At 39.2% G+C, this 22,340-nt stretch overlaps 1 protein-coding gene across 1 annotated transcript in view; it reads right to left on the reverse strand.

Annotated features, from left to right (window-relative positions):
• The window catches only part of LOC126271931 (Down syndrome cell adhesion molecule-like protein Dscam2), a 1,166,847-nt gene that overhangs the window by 88,981 nt on the left and 1,055,526 nt on the right, over window positions 1-22,340 (reverse strand). The window contains exon 24 of the mRNA XM_049974347.1: window positions 20,591-20,776. Coding sequence (XP_049830304.1) covers window positions 20,591-20,776 — 186 coding nt within the window. The remainder of the gene's footprint in view (window positions 1-20,590; window positions 20,777-22,340) is intronic.

A 22,340-nucleotide genomic window follows, 5' to 3' on the forward strand; every position in this document is an offset into this window, starting at 1 on the left:
AGTTCTAATAAAGCTGCGGAGCTATGGGGTATCGTCTCAGTTGTGCGACTGGATTCGTGATTTCCTGTCAGAAAGGTCGCAGTTCGTAGTAATAGACGGCAAATCATCGAGTAAAACTGAAGTGATATCAGGTGTTCCCCAGGGAAGCGTCCTGGGATCTCTACTGTTCCTGATCTATATAAATGACCTGGGTGACAATCTGAGCAGTTCTCTTAGACTGTTCGCAGATGATGCTGTAATTTACCATCTAGTAAGGTCATCCGAAGACCAGTATCAGCTGCAAAGCGATTTAGAAAAGATTGCTGTATGGTGTGTCAGGTGGCAGTTGACGCTAAATAACGAAAAGTGTGAGATGATCCACATGAGTTCCAAAAGAAATCCGTTGGAATTTGATTACTCGATAAATAGTACAATTCTCAAGGCTGTCAATTCAACTAAGTACCTGTGTGTTAAAATTACGAGCAACTTCAGTTGGAAGGACCACATAGATAATATTGTCGGGAAGGCGAGCCAAAGGTTGCGTTTCATTGGCAGGACACTTAGAAGATGCAACAAGTCCACTAAAGAGACAGCTTACACTACACTCGTTCGTCCTCTGTTAGAATATTGCTGCGCGGTGTGGGATCCTTACCAGGTGGGATTGACGGAGGACATTGAAAGTGTGCAAAAAAGGGCAGCTCGTTTTGTATTATCGCATTATAGGGGAGAGAGAGTGGCAGATATGATACACGAGTTGGGATGGAAGTCATTACAGCATAGACGTTTTTCGTCGCGGCGAGACCTTTTTACGAAATTTCAGTCACCAACTTTCTCTTCCGAATGTGAAAATATTTTGTTGAGCCCAACCTACATAGGTAGGAATGATCATCAAAATAAAATAAGAGAAATCAGAGCTCGAACAGAAAGGTTTAGGTGTTCGTTTTTCCCGCTCGCTGTTCGGGAGTGGAATAGTAGAGAGATAGTATGATTGTGGTTCGATGAACCCTCTGCCAAGCACTTAAATGTGAATTGCAGAGTAGTCATGTAGATGTAGATGTAGAATGAACAGTTGGTTATTATGCAGCCCTGCCACAATGCACAGAACAGTATGGGCAATACGGGAGCACTGAGCACTATTGCTGCTGCTGCTGCTGCTGTTGTTGTTGTTGCTGGTGGTGGTGTTTGGCATGTTTCTGTCCAGTCTGGTGTGGAGACCATGTTTGCATGGCTGCCACTTTTTTATCCCCCCCCCCCCCAAAAAAAAAAAAAAAAAAATAGCTAGTGGTCACCTGACAACCAGGAACAGGAGCCACAGCAGTGATGTCACCCCAAGCCTCAATCTGATAATCAGTAGTAAGAGATACCTCAAAAGATTGAGCAGTATTTATTTTTATTTCAGCCAAAGATGGATTCTCTCACTGTAGTGCACATTGATGCACTTCTTGGCTGGGAGCTAACTGAATAATGGTGTCTTGGACCATAGAATGAGCATAGGAATCATGATGAGTATCAGTAACAAACTGACATTTGTGACTGAGGCCATGGAGTTTGGCAGACCAGGCTTGGTAGGACTGGTGGGGCTGTTTATGACATCGACAGAACTTGACATATGCTGCAATGACATGTTTGCACTTATGGTGCTAAATGGACAACAAAGTACACATTTAGTCAAACAAAAGTGATGTTCGTTCCTGGAGTGGGGCTAACTGGCACAGCAACTGTTAAATTCAAGGCAAAATCCAAGAAAGTAATAAAGCCTTACACATGTTGGCATCAGCAACAACAAAACTAAGAAAGTGTTGCTGAAGCCACTTCACATATGGCTCTCAGTTTTCAGCTGCACCAGCATAAAGGGAAAAGGGTGGTGAGTTCACCACCAGTGTATAAGCCTGTGTAGTCAGAGTAGTTGAAAAATTCATGATATAAACTGCAAGAGCTTGCTGACATCCAAGGAGAGATTTGAGCATTGCCCCCATGGACAGGACAGATGTAATAACCAAATACACTGAGCACGCAGAAATGAACACCACACTCATCACCAATTGTGTCATAATGCTAGACACAACCAACAGTCTGGCCTCCAAGAACAAGAGTTTATTTATCTATATTCAAGTAAGCAGCAAACTTAGAAACAGTACAAAAGCAGTAGAATACAATCTGAAAAGGAGCACTGGCTGCGATGTCTTTATATAGAGGAGGGCTTCGGTAGACTGTGAGGCAATGTTATGCAGTGTATACAATTCTTGTGATCCACTGCAGGTAGCCTCTGGTATTTGGCCTGCGCAGCTGCCATAGGCAGACCATTTGAAGAGTAATGCATCAGTGGCCTGGTGCCGTGGCGCATATCCATGTGTTGCGTACAGGGTCATAGCAGAAAACAAATATTGCACAGAATTACTGTTGGCTTATGAGTGCCAATTTAGCGCACCTAAAAGATAGAGACAATTTTATTTTACACAAGTAAAAAAGTTTTAAAAAAATGTATGGACATATACAAAATAATAATTTACTTGATGTTCTAGGGTTCCTGCCTCAGCAGCCAAGAGACAGTGGTCGTGTGTGTGAGATGTGTTTGCAGAATGTGTGTATGTATGTTGTCTAATTCAGAAGAAGGCTATCTGGCCAAAAACCTGCTTGTTTAGCAGTCTTTTGTCTGCCTGAATGAGACTCAATATTTCTTCTATATGGTGAGTAGCAATTTATCCTTTTCAAAATATTGTCATTATTCCATCCTGGATTTGCTGACAGGCACAACAAAAAGACTGTTACTCATTCAGCTGTTGGCCACAGCCTGCCTCAGCAAAGAAAACATTCACACTTTCACATCTCCTGCTCACTTGGCTGACACAACTGGCAGCTCCCACCAGTCAGAGCTGCTGTTGGCAGCAGCCCATTGTGTGTGAGATGTGCTTGCTTGTGTGAAAGTATGTATGTTTTCTTTGCTGAGTAAGGCTTTGGCTGACAGCTGCTTGGGTAACAGTCATTTTGTTGTGCCTGTCTGCATCTCAACATGTCATTTTTATGGTGAGAAGCAATCTGTCCTATTTCTTACATTTTTGTTATTCTTATGTGGAGTCATTGTTTTATATTGATATATTAAGTGGAATGGACAAAGCTACTGATTTCATGGATCAAAACGTTTTTATTGACAAGCTAAAGTGTTATGGCATTAACAGTATTTGTCTTACATATTAGTAAGCATTTGGCCACATTGCCCAACAGTGTCATAGGAATGAAACTAAGCTCAGAATGAAGGAATGTAACATCAGGGTTCATCTTATGTGTGCTTGATTAGGGGGAAAAAAGGATAGGTATATACTCGCGCGTACACACACACACACACACACACACACACACACACACACACACACACACATCCATCCATACAGGATGGATATGTGTGTGTGCGCGAGTATATACCTATCCTTTTTTCCCCCTAAGGTAAGTCTTTCCGCTCCCGGGATTGGAATGACTCCTTACCCTCTCCCTTAAAACCCACATCCTTTCATCTTTCCTTTTCCTTCCCTCTTTCCTGATGAAGCAGCCGCCGGTTGCGAAACCTCGAAATTCTGTGTGTGTGTTTGTGTGTTTTATTCACTGTGCCTATCTACCGGCGCTTTCCCGCTTGGTAAGTCTTGGAATCTTTGTTTTTAATATATTTTTCCCATGTGGTAGTTTCTTTCTATTTTACTTACAAAACACAGAATTATGTAGAGATAAGTAGTATCAAGGTTTAATGGCCAGTTGCTAATGTCATCATTAGAGGCAGAGCAAAAGTCAAAACTGGAGCAAGACAGAGAATCAGCCATGCCCTTCCAAAGAAACCATCATGCCATTTGCCTTAAGCAATTCAGGGCAATTACAGAAAGCCAAAATCTGGTTGGCTGGATGGGATTTAAACTACCATCTAAAACAAGTCAAATGCCCTACCAATGCGCCATCTCACTCAGTTTTCTTGTAGACTTTGAATTCTTCTCTAGTGTCAGAGTTATGTACTTCAGTGCAAAGGTATTCAATGAGCTCTTATTTAATGCAAATCAAGAAATTCAGAATCCCTATCAATTCCAAAGAAAATTAAAGACTTATCTCATTAGCCACTACTCCTAAATCTTATGTGTGCTTGATATCGTTCAAGTGTGGGAGCGACCTAGAGTAATGTGAAATTTAGGACTGATGACTTTAAACAGCCAATATCACTGATTATAATTTTATTTTTGATGGCTGGTTCTGGCAAATCTATGTAGCCATCGTAAGATCTTATGAAAATTTGAGATGTATTTGCATAAGATCCAATGATGGCAGATTTCCCAAGACTGGTCATCAAAAATAAAATTATAATTAGTGATACTGGCTGTTTGAATTTTTTACTACTATTTTTTGTACTACATCTTATGTTGTTATGTAGAGTCAAAGACTTAAAAATCCTGCTACATAGCATATACCAGTGCCAATGTACATCTGCATAAGAAATAGTTGTATTCAATTGTTACTAGTTTAGCTGAGTTTTCTTTTAAACAACATTGTAGTCAAGTAAATATTGAGCTATCAATAGAGGATAAAAACATTTAGTTAACAAAACTGAAGGAGTAGCAGCTTACCTGCTAATTTATTGAGCTACATTTATAGGCACAGATACTATTAAATGATAGTTTATTTCAAAATGCTGTAAACATTAAGTTTCTAATAGTTGCCTCTCTCTAGTTAATGTGCACTTTAACTCATTCTACATCTCCTTGAGGAGGTCTACAGAACACATTAAATGAATGAATGAATGAGAAAAAACTCTTTGTGAAAAATTCCTTTGGTCCAGTTGAACAAGTTAAAATGAACTGCTAGTAACCCCATTGAATCTACAAATGGAAGATATGGATGTATAAATATGTGTAACATCATCCAAGTCTGGTTAGGGCACCTGTGGTCGGAATGCCACTGAGATTGTGGACCAGTCAGGCATGTATGAGACCAGCTAGCAGCAGTCTGTCCCTTAGTTGCTATTATATGACTTTGCCTCTGGCAAATGAACTAATACCACCACTGCTGTTTACCTGAACTGATTTGGGGTTGTGTTGCATAGTACTTCGACTTAATAATGTGAAGTTTTCAACCCTGCCAGGCTTAATGGAACTTTGCTTAATATAATTGTTAGAATATGCATGCATTGAATAGTACTAGGACTTAATATCGGTTTCACTCAGGAACTTTTTCATGTGAATTTCTGTCTGGAATTGTTGTTTATTTTAATTTACACTGAGAACTATTATTATTTGTGTATACGTGTGGTGTCTATTCTTTCAAACTTGCCCAAAAGAACAGACACCATTTGTTTTTAATCCTACAGCTGTCTGTGTACATAACGAAATTGAAATCTCACATTTGCTGTGATTGGACATTGAAATATATTCAATTGCTGCTTTTCATGAGCTGTTGCCTTAACTGCTTCAACTATCTGAACATGTTTCCCATCCAACCCAAATTCCCAACTTGCCACACACTACATTTATAGTGCCCCCTGTCCATTACCCTTGTTGTTGCTTGCAGCCTCATGCTGATTCCTGCAACAGGTCAGGTGAAGAGTGCATCTGGACTGAATGGTTATTAATTGACATCAAGGCAAATGTATTTATATGTGTGGTGTCTATTCTTTCAGACATGCTCTAAAGAACAGCCTAACACAGTTGAGACAAATGCTAATGTGAAGCAGGAACCCGGGTTTGAATCCCGGTCTGGCACAAATTTTCACTCATCAGCACTGAATTTATTTTGTTACCGTAATGTCAGAATTTCAGTTTGGTTATGTATGTATATGGCTGTGGGAATCAAAAACAAATGGTTTCTGTTCTTTCAGATATGTCACCACACATATAAATGTATGCACCTTGATGACAATTAAAGACTATTCAGTGCAGATGCACTCTTTCACCAACCTCTAGGGGGAACCAGCATGAGGGTGCAAGCAGTGAGGATAACATACATAACGTGCTACATACAAGGGGGGTCAAAAAGTTTCTAGCTTAACAAATAAAGAATGATAGAAATTTCATAATACCAATTTATTTTTCAGTGTAATACCCTTGTACACTAATACATTTGTGGGCACACTCAGATAACTTCTGCAAACTATCCAAATAAAATATTTTCATTTTCAAGTCCAAGCAAGCATTCACAGCATCAATCACTGCATCATCATTGCCAAATTGTTATCCTTTGAGGTATTTTTTAAGGTTTGGGAAAAGAAAAAAGTCAGATGTAGCCAATCAAGAGAATATGGCAGATGACTTAAGAATTTAAACCCACAGTAATGCAGTGTTTCCAGTGTTGTGAGGACTCTGTGTGTTGGTGTGTTGTCCTGGTGAAAAAGAACTCCAAGCACTAATTTTCTGCCCCATTTTTTCTTTATCTTTCTCTCAAACAGTCCAGGAGGGTGCAATCGAATGATGCATTGATAGTTATGCCCTTTTGCAAGTAATCCACCATAATTACCTCTTCTGCATCACAGAAGACTGACACCATCACCTTACTGACTGTTTTTTGCACCTGGAATTTTTTTGGCTAGGGGATGAAGGATGTTTCGATTGTTGTGGCTGTTGTTTTGTTACAGGATCAAAGTAGTGAACACACATTTCATCCATTTTCACATAACTTTGCAAGAAGCCATCTTCATCTGCCTCATATTGGCAGACCATTTCTTCACAATACTGTACATGCTACTACCTCTGATCTGCATTCAAGTCTTTTGGGACACAACAACATGAAACTTTCCATATTCCCAAAATATTCACAAGAAAGTCATGAGCACGCCCATGGGAGATTCCAAATGTGATTTCAATATGCTGCAACATTGTTTGATGATCCTGCAAAGTCATATTGTGAATTGCAGCCACTGTCTCATCAGTGACAATGGTGAAAGGCCTTCTGCTCCTTGGCTCATCTTCCACACCCATTTTTCCATGTTTTAAGTCATACACCAAGTTTTTCACTGTTGCATAAGATGGAGCACTGCTCTTAACTGTATTCTGCATGTCTGCCACAATTTCCTTGGGCATTAATCCCTACAAATGACAATATTCAATCACAGCATGGTTCTTGATTCTCTTGATATTTGCTATTTTGCTTACACTAGGTGTACAACTTATCCTAGTGGGAAAATGAACGAAGCTGGAGCTGTGAAATTTGACTGGCATACCCACATAGGGTCACCATAAATGTAGGTTGTGGTGTTTGTGCAAGACATTATGGTAACAACATCTAGCTAGAAACTTTTCAACTGCCCCTTATATGTAGCGTGCAGCAAGATGGGAAAATGGTTTGGATGGGAAACATGCTTGGATAACCAAAGCAGTTAAGGTGACAACTCATGTAAAGCAGGAAATTCAGGTTCACATCGCTGTCCAGCACAAATTTTCACTTGCGAGCATTGAATTTATTTCAGTGTACAATTGCAGGAAATATCAAAATGTCAGTTTTGTCATATTATTGGTTGGTTTCATGGATTTAGTGTCCGTGCCCATGGACACTGAGATAAAGGCAGATGAGCTGGCACGGATAACACAGTAAACTGGTGCAGAAAGCTACCATGGAGGGCACACATGACATTTCCAGAGGACAGCTATGCAGATTACCAAATCTATGCACCTTTCACAGTCATTCAGGTGTTTGGCAAATGCAAGGACGCTAACAAGCAGCCACTGAAGCAGATATACTTCAGTGACCATGAGATAGAAACATGATACACAGATATGGGCTCCTGTGTGTTTGTACAGGACATGTTGATGAGGACATGGAGAAGTGGACTGGAAGGGGTTGACAGAACAGAGGAAGGAGAGACTGTAGGGAAGAGGTGTTGTTGGATGATGAGGTGGGGTTGTGGTTTTGGGGTATGTTTGATGTGGGTTTGGGGCAGGGGGGTGACAGAGAATTAGGCTAGCAGGATTACAGGAACTAAGGATGTTTTCCAAGGTCAGCTCTCATCAACCTAGTTGGAAAAAAAAGCTATTGCTGGGGGAAAGGATCCAGATAGCACCTGACTTGTGCAGGATGTGTGGGGTGCATGAATAAGGCCTGTCTAGCACCTAAGTCTTCTGCAGGGATGTGACCAATGTGGCAAATGGTTGGATGTGGGTGTGGGTGTGGTATAGTTATGAACCAGTATACTGTGTAAATTAGGTGGGCAGTTGGATACCACTCTTCCAATTGTGATAAAGATTATGGGTTCAATGTTTTCATTTCTGGGCACAACAATAGATAGTTCAAACTGTGGCAAAGGATGTGATTCAGTTGTTCCAGTCTGGAACAATATTGTGTAGTGAGGGGGTGGGGCCACCCTTTTGCAGCTGGTTCTTGGAGGTGATGAGAGAATTAGGGGTGTGTGAAAATATGATATGAAAAGTCTGTCTGTGGACTAGGTCAGGTGAATAGTACCTGTCTGTGAATGCTTTATTGAGACCTACAGCATACTGGGCAAGGGAATTCTCATCAGTGCAGAGGCACTGTCCATGGGAGACTAGCAACATGGGAATGATTTCTTGGTGTGGTAGTGATGACACCTGTCATAAATCAGGTACAGTTAGTACCAAGTAGGCTTGAGATGGACAGAAGTATGGATGGAGCCATGAGAGAGCTGGAAATTGGGACACTCTCTCTTCTCATTAACCATTAATTCCATTTCATTAAAAAAAAAAAGAAATTTCCCATGAATTTTAAGTGTTGCATAAATCATAGTTTGTGGTCACATCCTGTCTGTCAAGTCCAGTGCTAATAAGGTACCAAATATTTGCATTGTGAAAGCAAAGGGCAAAAAAGAGAACAAATGTAATACCCATATTCAGTAGACCAGCTTCACTGTCGAATGAGGACATTAGTTTTTGCATACTTGTGATTTATTATTCTTCATGCTTTGATTATACTTTCCACATAAATTAACACAAATTAAGTTTCTATTATGAAGTCCGACATGGCAACATTACTGGCTAACACATGTATTGGAATGTCAGAGTTTTTCAACAAACAATACTGATATATTACTTCATAATATATAAAAAAGTTTTTGTGGGCAAAAGAATCAACTTGAGCATTGTAGTCAGATAAAAGAATGCTTACAAAGAAGTGTGTATAAAAAACTGAGAAGAGAGGCTGTATAGAAGTGACTGTGCCTGTTATGCACTAAAATGTTGGTGAAACCCCTAGTGTCATTTCAGTTATTTTAATTAGATCTGGTTTTTAATTTAAATATAAATTTAAACAACAAAGGCTATGAGAGGTGCAGAATGTGGATCACACCATGTCCGCCAATTCTAGATCTTATTCATGTTTATTGAGGGCACACAGATTCAGTTGGAGACTGAATCACACAAAGTCACTAATGTCCAATACAACTTACAGAGTCTTGACCATAAATCTGCCCATTTTTTATAGCAGTTAAGGCTAGCAGAAAAACTTGCCACTGTTGAAGGGATCTCAGAAGATAAGATGTATGAAACGGTTAAAGAATCCATTCATAAGGCATCTTACGAAGCACTGGATGGGAGAAAAAGAAGAAGAACAGAAATTTTGATAAGTGTTGGGGTGACACAATCTAAGATAAAGTAGCAACATATAACAAACAGTTAAACTCAGAATCAGACAATTAGATGAAAAGATAGAAAGAGAACAATGATTAAGGGTAAGAATGAAGCTTAGCAGAAAACTGGCAAAGGGAGGGAAAAATGTATGAGGGACAAATAAAACTGGAAGATATTAAAAGCAATGAGACCACAAAATAAAGATAAAGTGGACATAAACCTCATTAGTGTGCAAGAATGGGTACAACACCACCAAGGACTACTAACTCCGAACAGAGCAGCATCCACTGAGAAATCACCAGAAACTGAAATTAATAATGATAATATCCCATCTGGAATCCCTAAGGAAGTCCAATATGCATCTAATTTCCTGAGCAATGGGTCAGGATTAATTTATGTAGAACTGACTGAAGCAGCAACATCAAAACATTTTGAGATACTGGCAATGATTTTTGACATTTTCTTCCTCCTCTTGTGTTAGTTCTCTCTGCATTGCCATTTGCACAATATTATTGTCAGTAAAATCATCAACTTCATCATTTCCCATCCATTCTGTGATGTCCTCTGCATCAACTTCCTCATAGCCCAGTACATTTTTGAGCAACGAAGTGATATCATCATTTGTATCTCTGACTTCAGATTTCACACATGAATTCAAAGTAAAATGTTCACCTCCAAGGTCTATAACATTTTTTCAAGGCCTTACAAGTGACATGTTCAAAATTTCTTCCCATGCTTTGACCAACCACCTGATGACATTTAGGAGGTCAGTCCTCTTTAGAATGGTCACACAGTCTTAGATATTTTCAATTGCTGAAATCAACAAACTGAGAAGATGGTAGAAATATTTCTTGAGCATTTCAAAACTGCCCTGGTGAACTGTCACATTTAAGTGTAAAAGTAATGCTTTGATATCTCCACTTGAGAGTTAATCACTGTCAGAAAAACAGCAGAGCTATCCTCAGTAAATTGTTGTTTTTCAAATATCTCTCCACAGCTGGTACGAATTAATTTTGAAACCAGGTTTTAAAGATTTCTGAATTCATGCACACTTTCATTTGATGTGTGTAGTGTAGGGGCAGTGAGTCCCAATTTTTCAGGTTTTTGAAACCTGTAGGTTTCCATGTTTTCCCTGCTAATGTAAGGCTATGCTTGAGGTTACCAGTTGCATTACTGCAAGCCAGTTTGGTAACTCATTCCTTCCTTTTTTGAAGCAACCATTTTTGTAGGGTGCATCTAATAATTTAAATCACTCTTAACACAATTGAACAACTGTTTACCAGAAATGTCCTATTTGAAAAATAGTCTTTAAACAATGGTACAGCCTCTTTGTGAGTGGATAAAACCTGGCCACTAACTTTAATCAGGCAAATATTGAATCTTTTCTCCAACAATCTAACCATCCATCACTGGTGGTCAATGCTGAAATTTCTCTCTTTGTTGCTGAAATTGCAATGCCATTTACTGCAATATCTGCCCAGTAATGGACAAACCTTTCCCTCTTAAATGTTCATGCCACAGGAATAAAGCTTCCCCGACTTCTCATTGTGCTTACCTTTCAACATTGTCTCCCCTACTTGTATTCCACTTCCACTACCTTGGGAAGCATGCCACTTTTTAATTTCTGCTTGATTTTTCTTCCAGTCTCGAACAGTACTTTTGCCTACCCCTTCCTACAAATTAATTGTTTTGTCTCCTACCTAGAATCCAGTCCCATTACAGCATGTAGTTTCTGATCCATTGTCATCACAAATCTTTTTTGCCCGTTTTGGGCTCTTTGATTAAGATACTGAGACTATACAAAGCATCAATTTAATAATGCACACACATTAGTCATCTGGTATGTGCAACTCAAGAAACAAAGAACACAGATTTGCCAACAGAGATGTTCTGAATGTGTGTTCATTGTTGTTTGTGAGTGCAGGAAGATGCTTTCTAAGTATCATTTGTTGAAAAGTGGTTCTGGTAATTTATTCAATATTAACAATACAATATGTACCTTTTAATTGTGACTACTGATGTGACAGAAACAGAAAAGATGCATAAAACATTGTAGGCAGCACCTGCTTGCTAAAGTTTTGGAAAATCACAGGATGTACAATAAATTAGTCCTAATTTTATCATGGAGAAATGTGATTATGGTCTTAATTAAGTAGGTGAGAGTAAGTAGGCCTGATAGTACGGAGGCCAGGTACTCATGAGATGGACAACTGAGAGTCTACTGCAATTACATTTTTTGGTTGGGAATGATAGCTTGCTATTCAACACATAGAGTAAGCATTCATTTGCAGACAGGCACAATGAAAAGAATACTAGAAATATTTAAGCTTTTGGACATAGTCCTTCCTCAGAAGTAGAACTCTCTCATATCAACAACTCACTCACAGATGGCTACTGTCTCTGGCTGGTGAGGGTTTTCATTGTGCCTGCCTGTGACTTAATGCCTCTTCTATATGGTGAGTACTAATCTTTCCTTTCTATATTGTTGTTACTCCATCCTGGACTTTTCACTATTTCATTTTTGGGATGGAATGTTCCAGAATGTCTAAACTTTAAAAACTGACTATTTTTGAACTAATGCATTTTTAACACACACACAGACACACACACACACACACACACACACACACACACACACACACACACACGGACACGCACACACACACACACAAAATACTGAAAAGAGGTTGATGGAATCTTAATTTGATGTCTGACAATTTTATAATTTTTTGTTTGTAAAAAAATTTATGTTGTGTGGACTGTTTACTTTTTGGATTTCCTTGCTATTGTCCTAAATTATTTTTAATTAAATAAGCTAATTTGTGTTGTCAGCAATACAAAAAACTGTCTTGAATAATGAATTTCAATATATAAATGTTTAAATTCCATATTTTTCAAATGTGCATTGTAGCTCATTATAGCTAACTTTTTTACAAGAATGTTTAAAAGAAAATTGGTTAGTAATTTCATATACAATACAATACTGTTATCAATCTCAAATGAATTCTTAGGATGACTAACCTTGTAAAATAGTACAGAAAAATAAAATTGCTGTAAAAGTTCAAATTATTGTCTGCTTCATCAGATAACATGTATCGATATTATGAAACATAAGTAGTATCAAATGATAGAAAACATAAGGTGGTAAAAGTCTCTTCATTTTGCTGTTCTTGTTCAAGTTTTAATGCTGTTACAAAGTCAACATCTTGAAAGGCAGCATGTTTGGCTGAGGTGGAGCCGGTGAAGCAAAAATGGAGACAAATGTGTTGAGCTACAGAGAAATAAGGATAGGGTGTTTGGGTTTTGGGCCAAGTTGGTGAAGATAGCTTTAGTGGTCCTGAACTAGACCAGAGGTCTGGGGTTTTGAAAGTGTGGTATCATCTGATGATCATGGTGCCACATAAGAGTCAGCAATGCACATCGATACTGCAGACATTAGTGATGTCTCACTGCGGTCTGCAGTGAAAAATGGAAGAGACTGAACAAGAAACACCATCTCTCTCAACACATCAGTGCCCTCACATGGAGGTCAACATAGAGCTGAGCTTGGAAGTGCTGAGCTCCAGTTTGTGACCCTCAGCTAACCAGTCCGCATCATCTAGTAAGATTAAAGTGTTATTTAAGTTTCAAATGGAAATGTACTTTTGTAAATGAGGAACATTGTACTTGAGGAGAACAGTTTATTAATTAGTGCATCAAGTGATGATTTAAGAGTCAATGATAATTGTAAATTATCAGGCACTCCTGTGCAAAGGATATCATCAAGTTAAGTAAATCTTTTTACTTATTCATATAATAAAATGAACTGATGTTTCATATGTTGTCATTACAGTATTCTGAAAAGGACAGATTGCTACTCAACATATAGCAGAGACTGAGTCACAGACAAGCACAACCAAAAGGCTACTAAATACATAAGTTGATGGCCAGAAGGCTTTCTTCTGAAATAGACAACAAACACACACACATTCAGAAAATGCAGCTCACATACACATGACCACTTTCTCTTTCAGCCAGAGACAGTGGTCATGCATGTGTGGGCTGTGGTTGCATGAATGTGTGTGTGTGTGTGTGTGTGTGTGTGTGTGTGTGTGTGTGTGTGTGTGTGTGTGTGTGTGTGTGTGTGTTGTCTATTTTAGAAGAAGGCCTACTGATCAAAAGCTTATGTGTTTAGTAGTCTTTTTGTTTTGCTTGTCTGCTACTCAACATTTCTGCTATATGGTGAGTAACAATCTATCCTTTTCATAACATTGTCGTAATTCCGTCCTAAGTTTTTCAGTGTTTGGTGTATTGTATTTATGATGAGCCAGCTCTCAGAGAAATCGAAGAATCCACAGTTATGGCTGGATGACTGTAGTTTTGTCTGGTCATAAGTGAGTTTGTTTTGGATATCTCAATTATGTGTGTGGAAGTAATTAACTTGATGAATAAGGAATGAGGTAATGGGTTTGGAGTCATAAGAAGTATGGTAGAGAGTTAATGTATCATAACAGCAAGACCACTTGAGCTTAGGTGGGGGCAGAGGGAGGGAGATTGTTATCTCCAACTTTCCAAGAACACAAACCATTCAACAGAAGAAAGAACAGCTGTCCACAATCTCAAGACCAATCTTGATTTAATACTCCTCCCTTAGAAACACACTACATTTCTGTCGTGATGAACCACAGTGATTACCTGATACATCTGCCAGCTGTGAGACTGCTCCACCTAAAAGCCTTTCCACTGTCAAACCATCACAGAATTCTAGCATAAACTCCAATCCCTTCTCAAACCCAGAATATTTCCCCCAAATCTCTCTCTCTTCTTACCCAAATGACCGCCTCCCCACCCTCCCCCTTGCACACTTGCTTCCTACATGTGCCCCAAAATCCATAAACATTTCTATTAACCAACACATCCAACTAACTGCTGTAATTTAGCCTCTCACATTGAAACAATGAACCCCACCCTTTACCAACCACGCTGACCACATTACCACCTGGATCCCCATATGTAATATAGGGAGGTGGCATCAAGTGTGATGAGTAGGGATCCAGGTGGTAATGGGGTCGTGGTGCTTGAGAGTTGGTAAAGGATGTGGTTCATTGTTTCAATGTGAGAGGCTCGACTACAGCAGTTAGTTGGATGTGTTGGTTGACAGGAGAGGGGATTGCTGTTTATGAATTTGAGACTCATGTAGAATGTGAGTGTGCAATGGGGAGGGTGGGGAGGAGGTCATTTGGGTGAGGAGGGAGAGGGATTTGGGGAAAGAACCTGGGGTGGGCCTAAGGATTTGAGAAAGGGTTGTAGTTTATGCTGGAATTCTGTGATGGTATGACAGTGGAAAGGCTTTTATGTGGAGCAGTCTCACAACTGGCAGATGTATCAGGTAGTCACTTTGGTTCATCACGACAGAGACGGAGTGTGTTTCTGAGGGAGGACGATTAAATCAGGGTGTGTTTTGAAGTTGTGAATAGCTGTTCTTTCTTCTGTTGAATGATTTGTGTTGTTGGAAGGGACCTGAGAAGATGTGATGAGGCCAAGTTTGAGATAAGGAATCCTTAGAATATAACCAGGATTGGTTAGATGGGAGAGGAGGAGGGTCACTGTTCAATGGTGGTATATACTAGGAGGCAAGGTTCAATGTTGGATTTAGGGTGGCTTTGCTGTGAGGGATTGGTAGAAAGTGTTCCACTGTAGGGATTGGGAGGAGGAAGCAGGTCTTTTACAAGCCTCGTATGATTTAGCTTTGATGTTGGCTGAAGGTCAGGCCTATCAAAGGTCTGAAACTTCTACTATGGAATTCAGATTGTTGGTGGAACAGTTGATAACGTGTTTTGGGTTTGTGTAGCTTGATTTTGAGGGATGTTGGGGGGGGGGGGGGGAGGGGGGATTTGGGGGGGATATGGCAGTTGGAAAAAGTCAGCAAGGCAAAGCCTGGGAGCTGTGAGGGGTTCACTGGGGTTAGGACAAGTGTTGAGAGGTAATGGTGCTCCAAGGGGGAAACAAGATGTCAGTAAATTTGATAACTTTTGGAGATGGTGCCAGGAATGTCTTTTCATGTGTTGGAGGGCAAGGGTTTCAGTTTGGGAGATATGGTGTAGGTAGCGGTAGTTGATATTTTAAAAGGGAGCAGAAGTAATAGAGGGGTGGTTGTGCCATGGATATTTGTTTTCATAGTATTAGGTTAGTGAGGGATATGGAATGTCAGAATCTGAAAATTTGAACATTGCGAAAGAAGGAATGGCATCCGGAGAGAGGAATTTTTAATCTTAAGCCTTTGTGGTGGGGATGGGAGAGCAGGTGGAGGGTGGCAGAATTCTGGGGCTTAGGCAGCATTTAAAGAAAGGATACGGGACTGGTTACCTTTCTGAACTGACAAAAGTAAATGGACCATGGGTCTGTTTGGGATAGGATGTCACTAAGGAGGAGGAAAGAAATGTAAATGACATCAGTGAGTGATGTGTAAACCCTACAGGACTGCTGGAGGTAAAACTGGAATGTGTCTGATGAGTGGTGGGTGGCGAATATGAAACAGATGAGGGAAATAGGCAGATGAATGTGTTAGATGTTTGTAGAGGGAAGTAACAAAAACATTTTGCAGGTTCCAGTAATGAAAATGCACAAGGAAACCTTTACTGTTGGTTGTAGGATGGTTCTGTGATTAGTGATCATCACACATGGGAAAATAAGTGCCTGCCATAAAATGATGGTGGGAGCAATGTGTAGAGGTGGGGTGAATCAATTTAGAGGTAAAATGCAACGATTTGCTGGCCTCCCAAGACCCCATATCTCCCGTATTGTTCACGTTCATTAATGACATCTTCAAAATCTGGGCTCATGGCCAAGACACTCTGTCCTCATTCCTCCATAGACTCAGCACCTTCTCCCACATTCTCTTCACTTGGTCATCCTCAGCTTAACATGCAACCTTCCTAAATAAGTTTTTCAAAACAGCCACAAGTCACACTTTGTATTTTTGATTGAGCAGTTTTGCTCTTCAGTGAGCATCATCAGCATATACAATTTAAAGTTGTCTGACAGCATTAAAGATTGCCTTTAAAGTTGGGTGACAGCTAAAAGATTAATGTGGCCGTACTATAGTACTTAAACTTACATTTAAAGTACAGTTCTACATGGAAATGGAAATGCCATGTGGCTAGGGCCTCCCATCGGGTAGACCATTTGCCTGGAGCAAGTCTCTCGAGTTGACACCACTTCGACGACTTGCATATTAATGGGGATGAAATGATGATGAAAAGGCCAATACAACACCCAGCCTCTGAGTGGAGAAAATCTCTGACCCAGCTGGGAATTGAACCCAGGCCACTAGGTATGACATTCTGTCACTCTGACCACTCAGCTACCAGGGGCAGACACTGTACTACCTGAAGACATTGACATCGCCAAAGATGATGATACTCTTGTTCATTTGAAGAGCAATATCAATCAATAAAAAACACAAAGTGTGGCTTGTGGCTGTCTTAAAAAAAACTTAGTTTTAACAGTCACTCCCCCTGCAGGCAATGTCTGCTCTTGGTAAACCTTCCTAAATGTTGACCACCACCTCTATGATGGCTCCATACATACTTCTGTCAATATCAATCCTACAAACCATCAGTATACTTGCATTTTCACAGCTGTAACCCATTCCACACCAAAAAATCTTTTCCATATAGTCTGGCCATCCATGGATAGCACATCAGCAGTGACAAGAATTCATTGCTCAATAGGCTGAAGGCATCACTAAGAGCTTCATAGATAGGCACTATTCCCCAAACCTAGTCTGCATATGTATTTCCCACCCCACCCCATCCTGTCCCAGGACCACAACCTAACTCCTCCTGCACCTACACCCTCTCTCTTTCCCCTGTTCTGTCAGCCCCTCCCAATCCACTCTTTCATGTCATTGTAATTGTGCACTGCACAAGCTCACTGGCACCAGTGCTCATGTGTTGCATTCCAGTCCCATGGATCTGCTGCCTCTCCCTCCAACATTCCTCTCTCTTATACCTGCTGCCTCCCTCAGAGCTGTCAGCCACTCTTTGCCAATCCTACCTCCCCTTCTCTACCTTCTCCACACCATCTGACACAGTTTCTCTCCCTAGTCAACCTGAAGACCAGCTATCCTGACACTGTTTATAATTCAGCTGGCATAGTTTAGCTGTCCAGATGAAATATATATATGTGTGTGTGTGTGTGTGTGTGTGTGTGTGTGTGTGTGTGTGTGTAAGCTAGTGAAATTTTCAGTCTTGATTATGTGCTTGTAACAAATCAATGCCTCTACTGTTGGCAAGTTGTTCCTTTTATTTCTAAGTTATATACATTCTGCCAGAACTTTACATTCCATATTAATATTCTTTCTGTCTAGTTTTGCATTATTTCAGAGGATAATCTCATAGACTACAGGGAATGAAAGTATTCAAAACATGCTATCTCATTTCCTTGCAGCACAATAAGAGAGTCAAACAAGTTAAAAACATGTCAAACATAATTTGTTCAGTAATTTATCAAGGAGTTTCCTTCAGTGAATGAGTACTGATATTTATTTCTGGTACCAGAGTATAACTTTTAATTAATTTAAATTGTGTAAAATAAGTATTTGTGAGACTATAGCTTTGTTTGCTGTGAATTACTTGTAGTCATTAAAAGATATAACATCAAAATGTGAATTTGACATCATAACAGTACAAAATAAGTAGGGAAAAGCAGTCAAGGTGAAACATAATATTAGATTATTTGTAAACCTGTTCAGTGCAGTGTAATACATTTCACACGAGTGAGTTTTTACCCTTGACTAACATGGTTGCATCATCATCAAAATTTGCAGTTGTTGAACAGGCAATTAATGTATTTGGGAGGACATTTATGTAGGTTGAGACAGGGGGAAGACCAGTGGAGAACTCTGTGGGACTCAGATGCTCCTCCATTTTGATTTTTGTTTTACTCCCATCCTGAAATTTGACAATGTGACTAGCTGTTTCTATTGTAAAAAGACTTCATCCACACCAAAGATATGATATTAATACCATAATATTTTGGCTCTCCAGGTAGAATTTCATGGTGAACACAGTTAAAGGTTACAGATAATTTCAGCAGGATAATTTATTTTATTTAGTTCTGATTTTGCAATTTTGTCTAAGGTTTAGAATAGGATTCTGTACTCTGATGCTAAGGTCTTCAAAAAGCCTTCAGCAAACATAACACCAAAAGTGGGAATCCCTATTAATTTTAAAATAAAAAGTTCTCATTGGCCATTCCTCTCAAAAACTGTCTGATTATCGAAATCTGATGATTGAATGGTCTTGTTTACTGCATGACAAGTAGCATAATTGTAAATAGGCTTTTATTATTAAGTATGTAAATACCCGTTGCACTAGAGGATGATTCAGAAGAGTGGGAACATGCAAAGCTGCAAGGTAGATGGCACCAAATGACGTATAGAATGCTGCGCGCACAGTCTTGCCATTTAGTAAACATGAAACAATGGAATGGTGTGCAGCATGCCCTTTTGGTAAAAGCCTGTTACAAGAATGGAAGGGTGGAGGCTGTTGGATTGAGAATGTCATTTCAACATCAGAAGGCATGGTTGTGTTCCTGCTGCACATGCAAGCAGCAACTGGATCCACAATTTTCAAGTAATGGGTTCTGTACTGAAGAAGCAATCTGCATGGAGACCACAAACCACTAGTACAGGAGACAATATTGCAGCTGCATGAACTGATTTTGGGAGAAACTCCTGATTTTGGGAGAAACTCCCAGTGCTCTGTTTGATGTCACACAGAATCTCTACATTTGCATTGTTCGAGTGTTCAACAAATACTGAAAGTGAATTTAAAGCTCTATCTGTACAAGCTGTGGATCGTTCATCAACTTCAACCTAACAATGTGCTAACAAGTAGTCATTATGTGAATGCATGTTGGCGAAAGTGCATGATGATGACAGTTTCATTAACAGCCTTTGGATGTTGGATGAAGCTCACTTCCATTTAAGTGGCTTTGTCAATGGACAAGATTTTCATTATTTTTCCCAGCAAAATCCATGCAGCTACACAAGTGTCAATTGCACAGCAGAAAGGTATGATGCACCATGTCATTGAATGGTGTTATAGGCCCATTCTTTTTCGAAGATGACGATGGGTGTACAACCACTGTAATACCTATTCAGCATGATGCCATAATTGAGAGTTTTGTTGTGCATCAACTGCCCCATTTTCCTGCCAGCAGGTGGTTTCAACATGATGGATGGAGCAGTGGCACACACAGCACAGATACTGATGGAAGCTGTGTGATGATTGTTTGTATCTGTGTTATTTCAAGGCAAGCTGACATTGCTTGGCTCCAAGAATTCTTGATCCGAGAATGATGATTTTTTTTCTTGTGGGGACATTAAGAGCATGGTTTACCATACTCAACCTGCCCTGCCACTGAATAAATTACAGCAAGAATATGGGAGGAAATCTCCATTTGAGCCATGCATAATGTTCCTATCAGGCTGCAGGTATGTGTGTACACCAAGGTGGAGCACATATCAAACTTGATACTCGGTACTATACATGGACATAAATAAATATGTGTTAAGTAATTGTACATTTCCATTAATTTCCTTTCCAAAATTTTCCACTCTATCAACTCTCCCTATATGATAAAAATGCATGCGATCCAATAGGTGTACAGTTAGAGGTACAACATTAACAGCAACTTCTTGATACAACTGAAGCAGCTGCTTTATTCTTTTTTCCAAAGTAGAAAATTCCTTATAATTTTACTCATTATGTTTTGGCTGAGGCAACACAAGTAGTGTATGGTATTTTAACAGTAGTTGTTAGTGCTCCTTAGGAAAAATTCTGCATCAGTCTTCACAAGATGCATATCATGGTATCATTAGTTAGTGATATAAGATGATAAACTAGTAACTATAACTTAAAGGAGAGGACATCGACAAACTGTGAAATAAAGTTTCTGGAAAAAGTAGATATCAAATCAAAATTTTCAAAGTGATTTTCATGAGACTACTATTTGCTTCTAAAACATGAGGTACTGTGAGCTGATTCTACACATTATTATTAATTTACCTGATCCTTTGGTAGCTGCATTTACTACTGGACTTGGTTTGCTTGTACCAACAGAATTACTTGCTGTGAGGTACAATTGGTAATTTGAACCACATTTTACTCCTTCCAAGTTGTATGTCTTTCGATCAGGATCAATTGATACTTCTTGCCACTCACCAAAATCTCTTTTGTAGTTAAGTGTGTATCCTACATGAACAAGAAAGCTTTGTTTCAGTAACAGTTAAAATGCAAATAGGCAAATAAGCATTTTCTGAATTATTGTTTTTATGTATATCTTCCAGTTTTGATACTGCACAAAATTTTTTTCATCCATTATTGTTAGGGCATGAGACAGAACAAATGCTTTTCAAGACAAAGTATAATGTATGTTGATATTTTCACAGAAAAATTTAAAGATACATTTGTGAAAATTTACAGGCTGAAAGTAGGTTGAATCTTTTCACAAGACAGATGATGGACATTAAAAGCAGTAACTGAGAATAATTTACTCAAAGCGCATAATTTTTCCATTGCTTTCATTGACCTATGGATGTTGTCCATAATTGTAGTTTTGGAATGTAATCCTATCCCCAGACACAATAAAATTTTATTTCCTATGCACAATGCTGTTTGGAGTCTGTGGTGTAATCACCAGAGACCAAGGAACAATGTTGTATTGTGTGGTTGTTTATGTATACAGTGAATGAGAAGATTTGGTTACGTTATTAGAGTAATAACATCTTGTTAATTGTAATATATGAATGATAACCTTAAATGTAAATTTTGGCTGTAGCAAAAAACCGAGACCTTCTTATGGCTGATCTCCCATGGCCTCAATAATTTTGAAGAACAGTATTTAAAATAGTACTTTACGAAACACAAGCTTGATAAAGTACTAATTTAAAATAAGAGCCTGGTGAAAACATCATTATTTAAGTCAGTCAAGAAAACAGAAGAAATTGTAAGACAGAACTACTGGTCATTACTTATCTCTAGGTGACAAATGCCTATAGGAGTACATACACTATTGTAGCATTTTGAAACATTCGTTCCTTCATAAAACTGGAGAAAGAGAGGAACAGCAAGTCTCTCATACCCAGGGTTAGAGGGATCCATCTTCTGTGAGAATGATGGGAGACATAGATGAAGGGGCAGCTGTCAGAGAGATTAGGAGGTCAGATATAGTATATGGGTAAACACTGTGCCAGCTTCAGTCCAGAGATAAGACAAAATGAGAAGTAAAGGTGTATTAGGATAAGAGAAATGAAATCCTTTTATCCCATACCTCTTAATTCCACTACTTCTTTCTCTTCTTCCAATCCTTCTTCACCTATCACTTGGCCTCATCATTGCAGGACTCCTCATCCTCATCCTCACAACAGCTGGGTCTCTCTGACCCTGGTGTTTGAGTTCAGGCTCCTTCTTTTTAACCTATCCCCTCAACTCTTTCCTCTCCATGAGGAAGGAAAAGGGATTTAATAGTTCGGAAAGCTAGGATACTGTGCATACTTCTAATGTGATTTATTGGCAGTGCTAAATAATTTGCCTCCTTGAGATAAGTGGTGACCATAAATTCTATCTCAACAAGATATTAAAGGTAAAGCTGACACTAAATTTCAATAGGTAACATTTGATATTGGCAATGAAGAGAACACTGTATAATATTTGATGATACATCCACAGATTTTAACAAAAGCCACTTAAACATTTTAAAAAATGTCAAACATATTTGGTACCATTCACATACAAAATATTTAATGTGAAAGCATTG

This window comes from Schistocerca gregaria, chromosome 5 (genome assembly GCF_023897955.1).
Source record: "Schistocerca gregaria isolate iqSchGreg1 chromosome 5, iqSchGreg1.2, whole genome shotgun sequence".
Lineage (NCBI taxonomy): Eukaryota > Metazoa > Arthropoda > Insecta > Orthoptera > Acrididae > Schistocerca > Schistocerca gregaria.